General features: G+C 48.0%; 1 protein-coding gene across 2 annotated transcripts in view; it reads right to left on the bottom strand.

Annotated features, from left to right (window-relative positions):
• Window positions 1-11,754, bottom strand: part of NPRL3 (NPR3 like, GATOR1 complex subunit) — a 44,311-nt gene extending 32,557 nt beyond the window's left edge. The window contains exons 1-4 of one of the 2 annotated variants that reach the window (XM_071571107.1): window positions 11,600-11,754; window positions 9,800-9,869; window positions 5,269-5,307; window positions 1,795-1,924 (exon numbers count right to left, since the gene is read on the bottom strand). In XM_071571107.1, coding sequence (XP_071427208.1) covers window positions 1,795-1,924; window positions 5,269-5,307; window positions 9,800-9,869; window positions 11,600-11,717 — 357 coding nt within the window. In that variant the 5' untranslated portion in view covers window positions 11,718-11,754. The remainder of the gene's footprint in view (window positions 1-1,794; window positions 1,925-5,268; window positions 5,308-9,799; window positions 9,870-11,599) is intronic. The other variant, XM_071571108.1, reaches the window with a different exon arrangement.
• Between the last annotated feature and the right edge of the window lie 4,205 nt (window positions 11,755-15,959).

Genomic DNA, 15,959 nt, shown 5'->3' with positions numbered 1-15,959 from the left:
AGGGTCCCAGTTTCAGACTGAGATGGACTAGCAGAGGTGGCTGCCACATCTAGAAGATTCTGGACTCTAGAAGGTCCTGGGGTGCCTCCAGGGGTGATAAGACACACCCAAAAAGAAGATCCTACAAGAAGTAACAAAAAAGTGTTTACAGCACTTGATAACTTTGTTTATTTTTACCCAAATGCAGTTCACTTACACAAATTGAAATGAAGTGTCATTTCATGCAATTAGGATTAAACTGACTGGAAAGCAGAGAGAATGTATAAAAATGTGCTGAAAAAATGCAAATACAAATGTTCAACCTCATTTACACCACTGGCAAAACTTGGTTGTAATAATGCCAAGGTCATGGGTTCAATCCCCTGTGTGGGCCATTGACTGAAGAGTTGGACTCAATGATCCCTGTGGGTCCCTCCAGCTCAGAATAATCTGTGAGTCTGTGATTCTCACACATAGAGAGTTGGGCCTTTCAGATGAGTTTAGTAAAATAAAGGAAACTCATGTGAGGTAGAACAGGCCACTGCTTTCAGGACCTTGAGGAAACAAAAAAGGCTTAATGGCCCTGACTGGCCCCAGTTTGGTCCCCACAATCCCCCCTCAGTGTGGGAGCCCCATTTAAGCTCAGCCCAGGCCCTGGAGGTGTGTTTGCCTCCAGGATGGACCTTGGATCTGTGCTGCATGCAGCCTGTGCCCTGGATGGTTCAGCACTGCAGCCCTGTCCTCCAGTCCTGTCCCCTGGCTGGGCCCCTGCACAGACCCTGGGCCTGCTGCTCTGGGGCTGCTGATGGGCTGGCACAGCCTGAGCACACTCACTTCTGTCTTCCAAGGCAACAGAAACATTCCAGGACTGAGTCTTGGTGATCCTCCATCACATTTCCTGTAGGCTCACAACTGAGTTTTAAAGTGGAACAGTTGCATCTTTTGGTGCTTGGGGCCAGCTCCTTGCTGGGATTAAAGCAGTCTGGCCCTCTAAATATCAAGAGGCAGTTACTAACAATCTGTTTCTACCTCTAATTATAGCCAGAAAGTATGATAGAATGGCAAGCAGAGTTTCCTTTCCTGAAAAAAGGAATGACTTAGCAAATTTGATGAAAAATGAGACCAAATCAGTTCAGTGACAGAGCTGAGTGTTGGATTGAGAGGCTACCAAAGCCTAGTTCATCCTTACAGTTGATCAGGAAGGAGGAGTGGGACAGGCAATATTTGGCACACAGAAGCAGATGAATTCTTTCCCAGCTTTAAGCAGGACTTTTTCCATAGCTTAGGTGGCAAACTGCTTTCATTCCAAGCAGCTAAAACACAGGCCACAGAGCAAAGTCTCAATGCAAACAGCAGCCTGGCCTGGTCCACGAGAAGATTTTAGACCTCTGTCAACATCCCACATATCCCACCGGAGTCTTGTGGACCATCCTCAGGAAGAGTTCAAAGCCAAGCAAGGCTGATGCAGCTTTTACATTGTAAAGGTTTTGGGTGGTGGGGTTTTTAACTGCCATACTAATTAGAGGTGGCAGTAATATTGAGAAACAGCTTTTTGAGCTGGACTGCTTGGTATTACCTCTCTTTACCCACACTGTTTTCCACAGTAACCAGGAGAGGGTTTCTGTAACCACTGACACAGCTCCCTCAGTTTGCCACTCACTGTGTTTATCTGGAGGTAAGTAAAGGACAGCTTGGAGCACCAGGAAGTAAAACCAGCATCAAAAGCCAAACAGGCACATTCTGAACTCCAAGTTTCCTCCCTAAGGCCAGACAGACTGTGAAGAAGGCAGGTCCCAGAGGGAGCTCTGACCGTACCTGCCCCAGGGCGTGTTGAAGCAACGTGGGGTGGCCAACAAAGCGAACATTGTCGATCTTCAGCTCAAACTTTTTGCCACACATATCTGACTTGGTAGCCAAGATTGTTGCCAGGATGACATCCGAAAACCTTGAAGAGCAGAAACAGAAGTTACTACAATTTTCAAAAAGCATACCCCCAGAGCACTCCTCCAAACACAGATGTATTTAACTCAGAAGTTTGTAAGGTGTAAATTGTGACTAAATTGCTGTACCTGGAGTACCACCAATTATGTAAAATTAAGGACCCCTAAATTACATCTCTCAGATCATCACAATTATAAAACAGGAAGCATTCATGACAAAGACTGCAGGGTCATGCTTATTTAATTACATGCTTGGCAAAATACATTGGAAAGATTAGAGGCAGTTTGCTTAAACATCAGAACAGCTGGAGTTAGCCATTGCCTGGATTTAGCTGCAGGTTAATGAACTTACCAAGCAACTACATATTGACACAGCCTGTCACTCAAGCACAACAGAGATCTTAAAAGCCACTCGGTATGGCAGAGGGGAAGGCAAGAAAGAGCTGATTCAATTAGAGGAAACACACAGCCAACACTTGTCCTTCCTTTCCCAAAGGTCATCAGTGAGATTCCACGGTTCTCACCTAGCAGGTGACCTGTGGTCAGCACACCTGCCCTGGCCTCATCTGGGCTTTCTCACTGATAAACCAAATCCATGACAGGGCAGGCCCTTCCCAATGCCAGCCATGGAGTGACTGATCAGTGGTGGGAAGAAGGCAGCTGTGGGACAGGAGGGCAGGTATCTACCAGGGGTCTGCCTTGGAAAACGCAGCTACTGCTGCAAAAACGGGTAAGAGCCCTGTGTGCCAAGGGAAGAATTCTGCCACTGCTCTTCCTGGTGGCCTCACAACATTGGCCTGGTCTCTACAAACACTTGTGTTCCTCATGGTGTCCCCTGAGATAGGGAAGCTCAAATCCACAGTGAAGAGAACATCAGCTGCTGCTGTAAACTGCTGTTCTATATAACAGGAGCAGTGCAAGGCTTGTTATTAACAAGTTCTTTCCTCATCTGATTTCCCAGAGGCTCCCATTTAACCAAATGGATTTCAAACCAGATGAGAGTCAGTTTTTAAGAATGGAAATGTTTATTTCATCTTCTTTATTTACATCCAGGGCTATGTGTCCCTGTCAGCCCATCCCCCTGCAGCAGGCAGGTATCCCAGATAACCCAGTATCACTGGGAGGGGAGGGCAGGGCAGGCACCCAGTATCACTGGGAGGGTGTGTGCTGCACTCACCTTATCTCTCGGCCACCAGTGAGCCCCCGATGCCCAGAAAAGGAATTAATGCACCATATTCCTGCCTCTCCCTGAGTTACTGAGTGCTACAGAAATTAAGACAAATGCACACAGCCAGGTCTTTTGTGGGACCCAGGGGAAGTGTCTTTTATTAGACCTACAAGTACTGGAAATGAAGGCCCACAGAGGGGCTTTATAAACTGTCAGAGCTCCTGGTGTGCGTACAAACAGCTCACACTGGCCACAGCACGCTGCCTACATTTGGCTTACGGAAGGAGCAGCTGTGCACAAACTCCCAAATCCTGGACTGCTCTGCTCCAAACTCCAAACTAAGGGCAAGCAGAGACATGGGGAGAAGCAGAGACTCCAGAGCCCACTCTCCTCAGGCACTGCTCTGGGCTGCACAACTCGGGAAGCTCGGGAAGAAAGGGGGAAGTGTCCTCAAACAGGACCTGGACTGACAGCCCTGGAGATCACATTCAAAATAGGAAAAAAGTCACCATGACAGCAGGGAGCTTTTCCTCCTTTTTGCCCTGTTCAGCTGTTCATTAATAGGCTCATCATGGAGCCAGGAGGATGATAATAACATGGATCCAAAATAAGCATATGTTTGGGGGGTGAAGGGAGAAGGAGGGCAAAGTAAAATATGTCGGTTTCTGGTAAGAAATGATTTACCCTTCCCTCCTCCAGCCTTGGCAAGGGATACCTGGGGAGCTGGATCATTAGGATGACTTTCACAAGGAATTACACCAGCAGCTCTTTTAACAGATAAATGTGGTGCTGCAGGTAAGAGCTCAGCAGTCCCCCAGGAGGGCTCATGACACCACAGCCGTGTTGTCTGCCCTGCCTTGTACAGGACTCTGTGGTGAGGGGGAGATTGAAAGGTTGATTTTGGCAAGTCCTCAGTATCTTCTTACTAGCAGGGACTTCTCTGTCTGGGAGAGTACTGGAACTGCAGCCAGATGACACTCAGGACAGATAACCCTCAGACAGGAATTCCCCGATGGGTACAGACACCTGGGAGCACCACAGGCTCTCCCAGGAGTCGCCTGCACTCCAGCCCCACTCTGGATTTAATGCTCTACATAATTTAGACATTTCCTAGGCCTCTGGACAATATGGAGAATGAGGGACTGCAGATATGTTATTTCCATCATTTCAATTCATCACCTCATCTTAGAAAATAACACTTTTACTTTAAATATTTTAATTCTCATTTTTCAGCCTCTGGAGTGTAATAAGATGACCTAAAAACACGGACTTATCAGAGCCCAAGAGTTTGTTAGAAGCAGATTAGGTTTTGCAATTGGGCAGTAACAGTCCCTTCTCCTTTTATGAGATTAGTCTGAGCACTGTGAATTCCAGAGGGAAGCAAACTTCTCCTGTACTAGGGAATTCAGCAGGCAGAAAGTAAATACAACAAACAAAAGCTTTGATTTGCCCAAAATATCCCAGCACTCTTATCACAAGCTCAACGCAGCAACAGCACATGGGAAAGGAGGGGGAACCTCAAACACAAATTCACTTTTTCCCCCAAGAACAGATAATAACATTTTCTATGCCACAGGAATTCAAAGTAAGGTTTTTATAAAGAATTTTCTTTGATGTAGTTTAGAACAGGATACGAGTATCTAGGTGAAGATGCATGTTTTGTTCTGGTGCCCTGGGTAGTTCAGCACTTTTCCCTCCACATATTTCATCATCCCATTTAGCCTAGTGGGGCACCAAGAGCAATGAGCCAACTCAGCTGCTCAAACCCAGGGCTCTGAAGAGCTCTCAGTAATTACTCCGGGTTTAAACAGTTTGCTCACTGATCTGTCCTTTTAAGTCATTGCTTATCATAAAGCAATTTGGTTTAGGGCTCCTTGTGGAATAACTACAATGCCAAGGCTGTATCTGTTGAATTCTCACAGCTTTTCCCAATTCACTGAATGGACAGTACCACACCCATCCTGGATTCCCTACAGGAAGCACAGAAATGTTAGTAGGACCTTTGGAATTATCCTGGCACAAACCTTTAGCAACACATTTCCTACAGACACTGTGATTTAGCATATAATTATCTCATCATTCGGTGTAAAACAGAAACCAGAAACAAAGCACAATTAAAAGGATGGTGAGAAAAGAAAGCCATTCTAGACAAAGGTGATTGTTTAGAACGTTTGGTCTTACCCCGAAACCAATTGCTCATCAGTTAGAGGACATTGGTCTCTGAAATGGGAACATGGCCATAAACACAAAACAAAACACAACAAAAGAAAATAAACGAGGCAAGTACACAAAATACAAAAGGAAAAAAAAGAGATATATTAAAAACTAGGATGAACTATTAAGGGTTAAACTCCTGTAAAAGAAATATAACTGTTGAGAAGAGTCAAAAGTTAACGGAAGGTGAATTCCAGGGATGACAACACGGAGCAAACAGGCTCAGGCACTTTGGTCCTTGCTGCTGTTTCCCCACACACAGTGCACACCTGGAGCTGCATTTCCACCCCCCTGGTAATTCAGGCTTACCTGGAGAGACACAGCAGAGGCTGCACTCTGACTTAGAGCACATTCTAACCTGCACTTTATTCTAACCTGCACTTTATCCCTACCATCCTCACCAAAGAACATCCCATGCAGCCCCAATGACCCACAGCTCTTCCCAACTGGTTCTGGTGCTTCCATACCCATTAGACTCAGGGAAAGAGGATGCCCAAGGTTTGCTGTTGCAGGATTCTGTGAAGGGCCTGGCCCAGAGCCACAGCTGCAGACCCAGGGGTGACCCAGCAGGTGCAAGCCTGGCCAGACTCGCAGCACACACGTGAAGTCTTTCTCTGTCTGCCCCAGGCAATAAGTGCAAACTTGGAGAGAACAAGTTTTCAAGGCAAAGAATCCAAAATCCTTCCTTACTACAGCTCTACAGAGCAGGATAGCTGTGCTCACTTTTATATCAGAAACACTTCTTTCCATTCTAACAGTCAATTGCTTCCCCACCCCCGTCCCAAACAAACAACAAGATACAAAAGGACTTGTTTCCTGAAACAAATTTCCTAAATATACTGAAAAATTAATTTGATAAAAGCTTTATACTGTTCACAGCAGAGAGGGGAGACAAAATGAAAACCTCCAATATTTATTTGATAGAAAACACAGCAGATTTCTGCTGGTCATGCTGAAAAGAGAACTTAGAGAACCTCAATGGCAAAGTACACAAAGGGGGTGATATTACAGGAAGGGTGTTCAGGGGATGGGGGGCTGAATGGAAAAGCACAGGCTGACAGAAAGGAAGCCTTTCAACACCAACACAGGGCAGAACACTGGAGTCCAGTGAAAGGGACAGAGGAGACAGAAATGTTATCACAGGAGAACTACTGTTTGTTAGAAAGGCACAGTCAAATCCTTGTTTGTCACTAACTTGGGGGTTTTATACCAGAAGCATTTGGCCAATTAATGACATCAGTGCTGCCAAATTTGCTAAACCTCCTTCACTTAGTCAGTTATGCTACTAAAAATGCAAAGTCTGGTGTAACATATGTTACTATACGTGTCTCTTCATTAGAATATTTGCTTGCTGACTATACCAGCTTCAGAAAAGCTACAAAACCCATCTCAAACCAATTTATTAAGCATTATCTTACAGCTTCAAAAGAAGTAATTGCCTCATGTTTTTTCAAGGAAAAAAAAAAAGACTTGCAGGCACCTCCATAAGCTGTGGGGGGTGTGTGTTCCTGGTAAAGCACTCAGAAACTGAGGGATGTTTATAAAAAGAGCAAATGATGAAAGGCTGAGAAGAAGCCAACAAAGAGAGACACTTGACAGGAAATTTGTTTTGACAGTGAGTCTTCTGAATACCTTTTTGTTGCATGGCCACCATCAACACACCTCACCCACTTCTGCTGCTCAACTTGCTTTTAACAGGAACTAAAATGTGTATCTGAAGACCCAAACACACAGCTCGGTGGAGCTGAAATTAATGCAAGCAAACACACACCACGAACCTGCAGGATTATCATCAATAGGCTGCCATTGTCTATAAAAAAAAATAAAAATCAAAAAGTATAACAATGACCAGGAAATTGAGACTGGAGGCTAAAAAAAATCCAGTTATATGTACAAATATGTTATATGGAAATGGAGTTAAGGCACCTGAACTGATCTGATTTTGCCCTTTCTGAGGCCCTAAAAAACATACACACCTCAACTGCTGCAGGAAAGGTCAGCTCAGAAAGATCAGTAATTGATGTGGGTTCCAACAGCTTAGGAAAAAACCAAGAGTACACCTTATCTAGGATACAACTGGTGCTAGACTGATAAAAAGTTAAAAACAGCCATTCAGTATAAAAAAGGATGAATCCAACCCACACAAGAACTATTGCAGCTACAACAGAAATCTGAAATACCCTTTGCTACTGAACATGAAAACGGGAGAAAGACCCAAACCTACAACATCACCCATCTTGCCAAACACCACCAAGTCTGCCCACCCCATTTGTGCCTCCATCTGTGCCACCAAAAACACCCACACATGCTGCTGACAGGCAGTGATTTAAGGGAATCTTCTTCCAACTCTTCCTTGAAGAAGACTTCCAGAAATAACACAAAACTCCTTTCCTTCCTTAGTTAGTGCACCTCACTCTCCCCAGGGGATCTGCACCTTTTTATCTCCACTCTCCTCTTAGAATCTCTTCTACTACAGGGCACCAGCTTCTGTTACTCCTAAAATGGTCTGATACAAATCAAAGTCTGAGCAACCTGTTGCACTCAGTTTTGAAGATGTGTTTTTGTTTTCTGCTGGCAGAAGAATCTGTGTACCTAAAACTTGCATATTTTTTCCACCTTTATTGGTCAGTGAAAGATATTAACTTTGCCAACAAACCTCCTCTTGTCTTATTTAAATTAACAGCACTCAGCACATAAACAGCATCAGCATTTTCTTCTGGAGCAGGTCCCACTGAAGAGGATGTTACCTCAGCTGTGTGGGATGCAGTGTCCTTACAGTGCTGATTTCATTGGGGTTGGGAAAAAGCTTTTCAATAAAGAAACACGATTTTGAGAGAGACTTTGAAATTTGGCCCTGCCATGTGAGCAGCACAAGTTCTGTGCTGGACCCCACTATGTGGCCTTTAGAGGAACCAACACCCAGAGCAGCACAAATGCTGCTCCTCTTCTACCTCCCCTTCCTCTGCATGGCAGACACGGATCCAAATAAATTCTTTTAAACAGTAAAAGTTTAACAAACACCTGACTGAAGATTAAGCGCAAATTTTCAAACTGCACATTCTGGACACCATTACAATGAAATAACCTAAATATTTGTTTAACACAGTTTACAGGCCAGCACATTCACTCTACTGAAAACCAGTTTCAGGAAAAAAGGAGCAGTTTGCTCATCTGACCATCATTTGAAAGGAGAAAAGCTTTTCCTACATCACTGCAGTAACCACATAATGTATCACATGAATTCAGCAACATCCAACAGACACAGCTACACATTAAGGGCTTGGTCACAGAATCACAGAATGGATTGGGTTGGAAAAGACCTCTGAGATCATCAAGTCCAACCCTTGGCCCAACTCCAGGCCCTTTACCAGATCATGGCACTCAGTGCCACGGCCAATCTCAGTTGAAAAACCTCCAGGGATGGGGAATCCACCCCCTCTCTGGGCAGCCCATTCCAATGCCTGAGCACTCTCTCTGCAAAGAATTTCTTTCTGATCTCCAGCTTGAATTTCCCCTGGCAGAGTTTGAGCCATCGTGCCCCCTTGTCCTATTGCTGAGTGCCTGGGAGAAGAGACCAACCCCCACCTGGCCAGAACTTCCCTTCATAAGATCCCAGTCCTGGAAAACTGAATGAGTTGACAATGCTGACTGTCATAGGGGATTTTAATTTCAGCTGAACTACTCTCAACCAAACTTAAGAACAAGCTTACATTTTCTTTTTTGGGGAAAAGTGATGATTTTGTATCTGAGCAAAGAGCAACAACTATCCCTTTTTATTAATACTGGAGACTAAAACACATATCAAATAAAAGATCTGCAACTGAACTATGGGCCAACAGACAAAATACTCTTTTTCTCTCCCAGATTTATCTCATATCTAATAGTGATAAATTTAGAATTATGCAGCAGATTTCAAATGCTCTACAAAAACTAATTAGAGGGTCCATCCATATGTACATCCATGCTGAACACCACACTGCCTATTTTCTGTGCAAATGTTACCCAGTGATTTCCTGTGATTAAAAAACTATCTCTGAGTCTCAGTTTCCTTTTACTGTCACTGACACAATGGCAGCTCTATCTGGAGAAACAAAATTAGTGATTCATTAGTGCACAGCAATTCCATACAACAATTACACGAGCTGGGGAAGAATTTGAGGCAACTGAATAATGTCTCCAGTTAGAGGTAGGCAGGTAAAGAGAAGTAGAATTTTGCCAAAGGATTAATACTCCTAGTTTTGAAAGGGTAGTATTGCCTTTCTAACAAGCACAAAATACCTGGTCTGTGCCTTGTCCTGAAAATAACAGATTCAGTAGCATTCCCTCATGAGACATTGCTCACTACTAAGCACTAAGTTGCACCTAACTTGGTGTTAAAGCATTTTTGGCAGGTTGTCTTCTATACAGTCAGAGGGAATGGAACTAGGAGGCAAGAGAGCAGGAGGCCATCTCTCCTCTGTTTCAAACTCTTGGGCAAGGAGAAATGTTTTCTCCCTACCTGGAGTCCCCATCTTGATCTTCTGTGGTGTCACCAGAGCCATTCACAGCGTATCGACTTCTTGGTTTGTCTGAGGCAAAGGATAAAGACAAGTTTGTCAAGGAACTACCTCCTTAAACACATATTCATGTGTTTTTCTGTTCAACACATGAAAAAGAGGAGAAAGAGCTTTAGTTCTGAAGGGGGTGAAGAGGAGAAAGTAAAACATTTACAAAAACTGACACAAGTAACAGTTTGCAGTTCAAGATAGAGCAAAGTAGAATTCTGACGACTGTGTTTCCTTCATTATTGCTCCGTTTTTGGGACAATGGCAATGCTACAGAAGCCCCTTGTGCAGTCACAGGAAGGGAAATCCTTTACCCACAAAAAGCAGGAGTGGGTGGGAGGGAAGCAGTCAGTCAAAAAAAAGTCTTTTCAGATTTTATCTATAAAAATGAAGAGGTATTTAAAGACAATTCTCCCCCATTAAAAACTAACTCATAACCTAAGCAGGGACCCAGGTCAAACAGCACCTTTGGGCTCCACACTGATGCTGGTCCAAGTGCAGCCCCAGTCCTGGATCAGGAGCCTTGGAGGAAGAGGTAGAACCAATGCTGGCACCTGAACAGCCCCATGGTCCTGTTCTTCTGGAGAAATTAAACCTTCTCCAGTCCATTACTCAACACCAGGGACTAAGTTTTCATAGTTTCTACCCTTGGGTGGTTAAAGCTCCTTCTGAACCTTCTCTCCCAAATCAGTGCCTTCACTTCTCCCTTTCCCCCACAGCTCCCTAAGCCCACAGGATTCATCTGTCCCAGGAACAGCAACAAAGCACAGGGGCAATAATAACACCTGGCACTAATGTGGCTTAATTAGCATGGGGTGTGAGGGGTGTCTGGGAGTGCTTGAGGGGTACCAGACCCCTATGAGGGGCTGTGAGGGGTGTGAGTGAGGGATGCCAGGGCATCTTGGGGGTATGAGAGGTGTGTGAAGGGTGCCAGGACCTTGTGGACAGTGTGAGAGGTGTCAGGGACACACAGACAGTGTGGGATGTGCCAGGGACACACAGACAGTGTGGGGGTTTGAGGCAGGGGTGGTGTCAGGTACACACAGACCCCCATGGAGGGTGTGTGAGGGGTGCCAGGTCCCCATGGACAGTGTGAAGGGTTTGGAGAGGGTGCCAGGGACACACAACGTGAGGGATGCCAGGGATACACAATGTGAGAGATGTCAGGTACCCACAGACGGTGCGGGGGATGCCAGGGACACACAGACAGTGTGAGGGGTGTCAGGGACACACAGACAGTGTGGGGGGTGTCAGGGACACACAGACGGTGTGGGGAGTGCCAGGTCCCCATGGACAGTGTGACGGGTGCCAGGTACACGGTGCCAGGTCCCCATGGACGATGCGACGGATGCCAGGGACACACAGACAGTGTGAGGGGTGTCAGGGACACACAGACAGTGTGGGGGGTGTCAGGGACACACAGACGGTGTGGGGAGTGCCAGGTCCCCATGGACAGTGTGACGGGTGCCAGGTACACGGTGCCAGGTCCCCATGGACGATGCGACGGATGCCAGGGACTCACAAGACGGTGTGAGCGGTGCCAGGTCCCCATGGACGATGCGAGGGCTTTGGAGGGGGTGTCAGGTCCCCATGGACAGTGTGAAGGGTGTGGGGGGCACTGCCCGGCCCCTACGAGGAGGATGCCCGGCCCCCCCGGGGAGGATGCCCGGCCCGCAGGACATCCCCGGCCCGCAGGAGGATCCCCGGCCCGCAGGACATCCCCGCACGGGCACCCCCGGGCCGGCAGCACTTACTGTCGTGCGCGGCGGGGTGTTCGGCGCCGCGCTGGAACGGGAAGCGGAACAGCAGCTTGTTGCCGCGGCTGCCCGAGCTCACCAGGATCACGCTGATGGGGCTGGTGCTCTCCCCCATCCCGGCCTGGCCCGGCCCGGCCCGGCCCGCAGGAAGGGCTCGCCGCGCCTTCCGCTTCCGCCGGCGCACGGCGGGGCCGAGGGGGACCGGGAGGGGACAGCGGCGGGGCTGAGGGAGACCACAGAGGGACCGCGGAGGGATAGGGGAGGACCGGGGAGCAAATCGGCTCCTCCCGCCTGCGGGCTCAGCGCGGCCACCCAGCGCCCCGCAGCCCGGGGCAGCCGCGGACCCGCACGGCTCGGCCCCGGTGCGGACCAGTGTTCCCGGTACGGCCCAGTGCGGACCAGTGACCCAGTAGAGCCCAGTGCCCTCCCCAGTGCAGACCAGTTCAGACCAACACCTCACACACAGCCTCGTCCCCAGTACAGTCCAATGCCCGCAGTGCAGACCAGCAGTTCACAGATCCACACTCCTGTTTCCAGTAGAGCCCGGTGCCCTCAGTGCAGACCAGTGCTCCCAGTGCAGACCAACAGCTCCCACACAGCCTCATCCCCAGTGTCCCCAGTACAGTTCAGTGCCCCCAGTGCAGACCAGCAGTTCACAGACCCACATTCCTGATTCCAGTAGAGCCCGGTGCCCTCAGTGCAGACCAGTGCCCCCAGTGCAGTCCAGTATCCCAAGTTCAGACCAGCACCTCACCCACAGCCCCATTCTCAATACAGCCCAGTGTTCCCAGTGCAGATCAGCATCTCACACACAGCCCCATCCCCAGTACAGCCCAGTGCTCCCAGTTCATAGAATCATAGAGTCATAGAATGGATTGGGTTGGAAGAGACCTCCAAGATCATCAAGTCCAACCCTTGGTCCAACTCCGATCCCTTTACCAGATCATGGCACTCAGTGCCACGGCCAAGCTCAGCTGAAAAACCTCCAGGGATGGGGAATCCACCCCCTCTCTGGGCAGCCCATTCCAATGCCTGACCACTCTCTCTGCAAAGAATTTTCTTCTGCTCTCCAACTTCAATTTCCCCTGGCAGAGCTTGAGCCCATCGTGCCCCCTTGTCCTATTGCTGAGTGCCTGGGAGTAGAGACCAACCCCCACCTGGCCAGAACTTCCCTTCAGGCAGTTCCAGACAGTGCTGAGGTCACCTCTGAGCCTCCTCTTCTCCAGGCTAAACACCCCCAGCTCCCTCAGCCTCTCCCCACAGCACTTGTGCTCCAGTCCCTTCACCCAGTTCTGCCCAGCACCCCCCATACATGTTCTTACAATCAGCCCAGTGCCCCATGATGCCACCCTCTGTTACACACCCAGCACCAGTTTATGCCAGTTCTTCCCTTGCCTGCAGCCAGTACCTTCCAGCTCATCCCAGTGCCCCCAGTACGGCCCAGCACCCCCAGTTCAGCCCACACCTGGGGGTGCATGGTGGTCCCAGCCCCGGGTCCCTCCTCAGGGGCTGCCGGGGCCTGGAATGCCCATTTCCCTCAGCCACTCTGGGTCGCTTGTGGCCTTTCAGCCAGTTCAGTCACGAACACCCGCAGAGCTTTACTGGGAGCTGGCGGCCAAGAGCAGCAAGTGCTCCTCATCTCCAAGGGTTGTCACGCTCATGGAAAGGATGGTCAGGCACTGGACCTGCCCAGTTGGAATCACTATCCCTGGAAGAGTCCACAAGCTGTGTGGATGTGAGGACATGGATTCATGCTGGGCTTACAGTGCTGGGTTACTGGTTGGACTCAGAGGCTTTTCCCCCCGAGTGATTCCGTGCTGTCAGGGTGCCTGTGGAAGCTCTGTAAGTCAGACCTCTGGGCTCCCAGTGCTTGTGGAAAGGCTGGAGAGAGCTTGTTGCTCATTTGAGATCTCAGGACACTTCACAGCTCTGATACACCTGCCTCATGGTTTCTGTGCATTTCCTACTGCCTCTGGATTAGGAAGGGTGGTGTTACTCCTCTGGCACCTCTCTTGGTGCCACCATCTTATTTTGTGTTTAACCAAGATCAGAAATTATCAGCAATTATATTAGAGGATGTCCTGGGGGTTTATGCAAATTCTTCTGTATTTCATTGCATTACTAAGACATTTGGCCCCTCTGAGATATCCCCACTGTGGGTCTTGCCCTGCAGTCCCTGCGGGGACACGGGGCAGAGGTGGGTGCTGCAGAGGGAGATGAGCAGCACCCTGTAATCTGCAGGGCCATCCTCCACACGGCCAGTGATAACAATTGAGCCAGAGGAGGCGACGCCGAGGGGACAGACTTGTCTAGGGGTGATTAAAGAGCAATGGAATTATCACAGCAGAGCATTCCTTGTGCACCAGCACTGCACAGCCACGTTAAAATTTCACAGTGTGTCTGCTTCATAGTATAATTTCACTTTCTTAAAGAGTCAATTACAGACATATCTGTCATTTCCATCTCTTGGAGGTTTAGCTGTAATTAGTTAGTCTTGTAGTTTCGTTAAAGCAAAGATTGCAAGTTGTTGGAGCATTGGTAGGAAATTAAAGAGTAAAGCCAGGATTTAGACTCGACTTTTAAGACTTCAAAATGTCAATATGCCTCAAATATTTCAGAGTTAGAGCAGATATTTGTGCCACCTAATCCACAGCATTCTCCCTGAGGAAAAGACAGTTCCTGTGGGTAATAAAGGCCAATAGAGAAAGTTATCCTTGATCTCTCAGCAATGCCTTTCAATAGGTCACTGTATTTACAATCAAGGCTGATAGAAATTACAATCCCACTTTTACAGTTATCCAGCAGGCCTGTTGCTCACTTCTGCTGCTTAAAATGAGAAACTCAGGAAGCTGGCTTTTGAAACAGGAATTAAACAGACCTACATTAATTTAAAAAAATCACCTTTGATGATTTTCTGACAAAGATTCACCATCGGCCCAAGGGTTGGACATTCTGAAATGGGTCTGTGGATCATCGTGAGGAGCAGCAGAAGAGGAAGGCAGGTTTGGTGGGGTTTCTCAGAGGACTTGGCTTCAGCATTGGCCCTGTGACAGAGGAACACCCACCAGCAGTCATGCTGTCCAGCTCCTGCCATTGCTGAGGCCAGGAGCAGCCTCACTGTGCCATGGGCAACTGGAGCACTGGGATGAAGAGCTTGGCTCAGAGGGCCATGCAAAGCCAGGGACAGACATTCCATGTCATGTTGTGTTACATAGCTGAGGGTCCTGCTTCTTCCACCAGGCACATTCCTGAGGAGTCCCCTCAACCATTCCCAGCACAGCCCTGGTCCTGGAAGGGTAATGAGTTCCTTCTATCAAACCAGTCACCCTGTGGCTGCTCTGGCTTTTGTGATACTGCAAGAGCAACTCCCAGAAAAATAATTCAAGTTCCATAATGATTTCAGTAATGGTGAATCCTCCTGTGCAGACATCACTTTAAGCATTGTGCCTACACAAACCTTAATCCTGCAGTCATGGAGGACCAATGCTCAGGTTACACAGTGGGCAGCAAAATGGAAAGGAATCCTGATGGTCTGTGCCTTATCCCTGTGTATATCTGGGTCACAGCATTGATTGAGTAACCCCTGATTAAGAGCACTCTCACTGAGGAGAGCTTGGAGCACAGCCATGTAACAGGCAGTACTTTGGGGAGGAGACAAAACATTATATAAATGGATACTTCACAACAGCATCTTTCTTTTCAAAGTAATGTTTCTAATCAAAAACTGCAAGTTCTGGAAATGTGTGTAGCAAGGGGTGGTGAAAGCCTCCTTTGGTAGTGCCATCCATTTAAGCTGTATAAACTGAATATTGTGCTGTCCTGTGCCCTGGCTGCTGCCCATGCTGTCCGAGAACTCTGAATTGGACACTGCACTGCTCTGCACCTCTGCAGGCAGTCAGCTCTGGGGCTTCAGGGGACATGTATGGCATTATCAAAGGGAATACATACAAAGAGCTCTCCAATAATATTCCTTATAGGAATGTGATTGTCCTCCCTTGCTCTCAGGTGAGCTCCCTCCTGTATTCTCTCTTACCCAGTCTGTGGGCAGGGGGGCTGAGGAGTAGCTGTGGCACCGAACACCATCTGAAATTAAATCCCAGACGAGTTGTTGGCCTCCACAGAAAGGAGGATAATACAAGAACACCAAGCCCAGCCAGGCTCACAGACCAAGAAGCACCAAGTGCTTTGTGCCTGCTTTTTGGAAAAGCCCAAGATTTGTCCTAATTCCTGTGACAGGTGACATGCAGAGAGGCTTAAATTCAGAGCCCAGCGATGAGTACAAGGGGTGGGTCAGAGGAAGTGCTGCTTATCCCAGGACACTGGGGACACCAGAGGATACACAAGTTGCTGTCTGACC

The sequence above is a fragment of the Pithys albifrons genome, chromosome 16 (genome assembly GCF_047495875.1).
Source record: "Pithys albifrons albifrons isolate INPA30051 chromosome 16, PitAlb_v1, whole genome shotgun sequence".
NCBI lineage: Eukaryota > Metazoa > Chordata > Aves > Passeriformes > Thamnophilidae > Pithys > Pithys albifrons.
The sequence above is the reverse complement of the archived record's forward strand: the minus strand, read 5'-3'. Positions and strand labels throughout refer to the sequence as shown.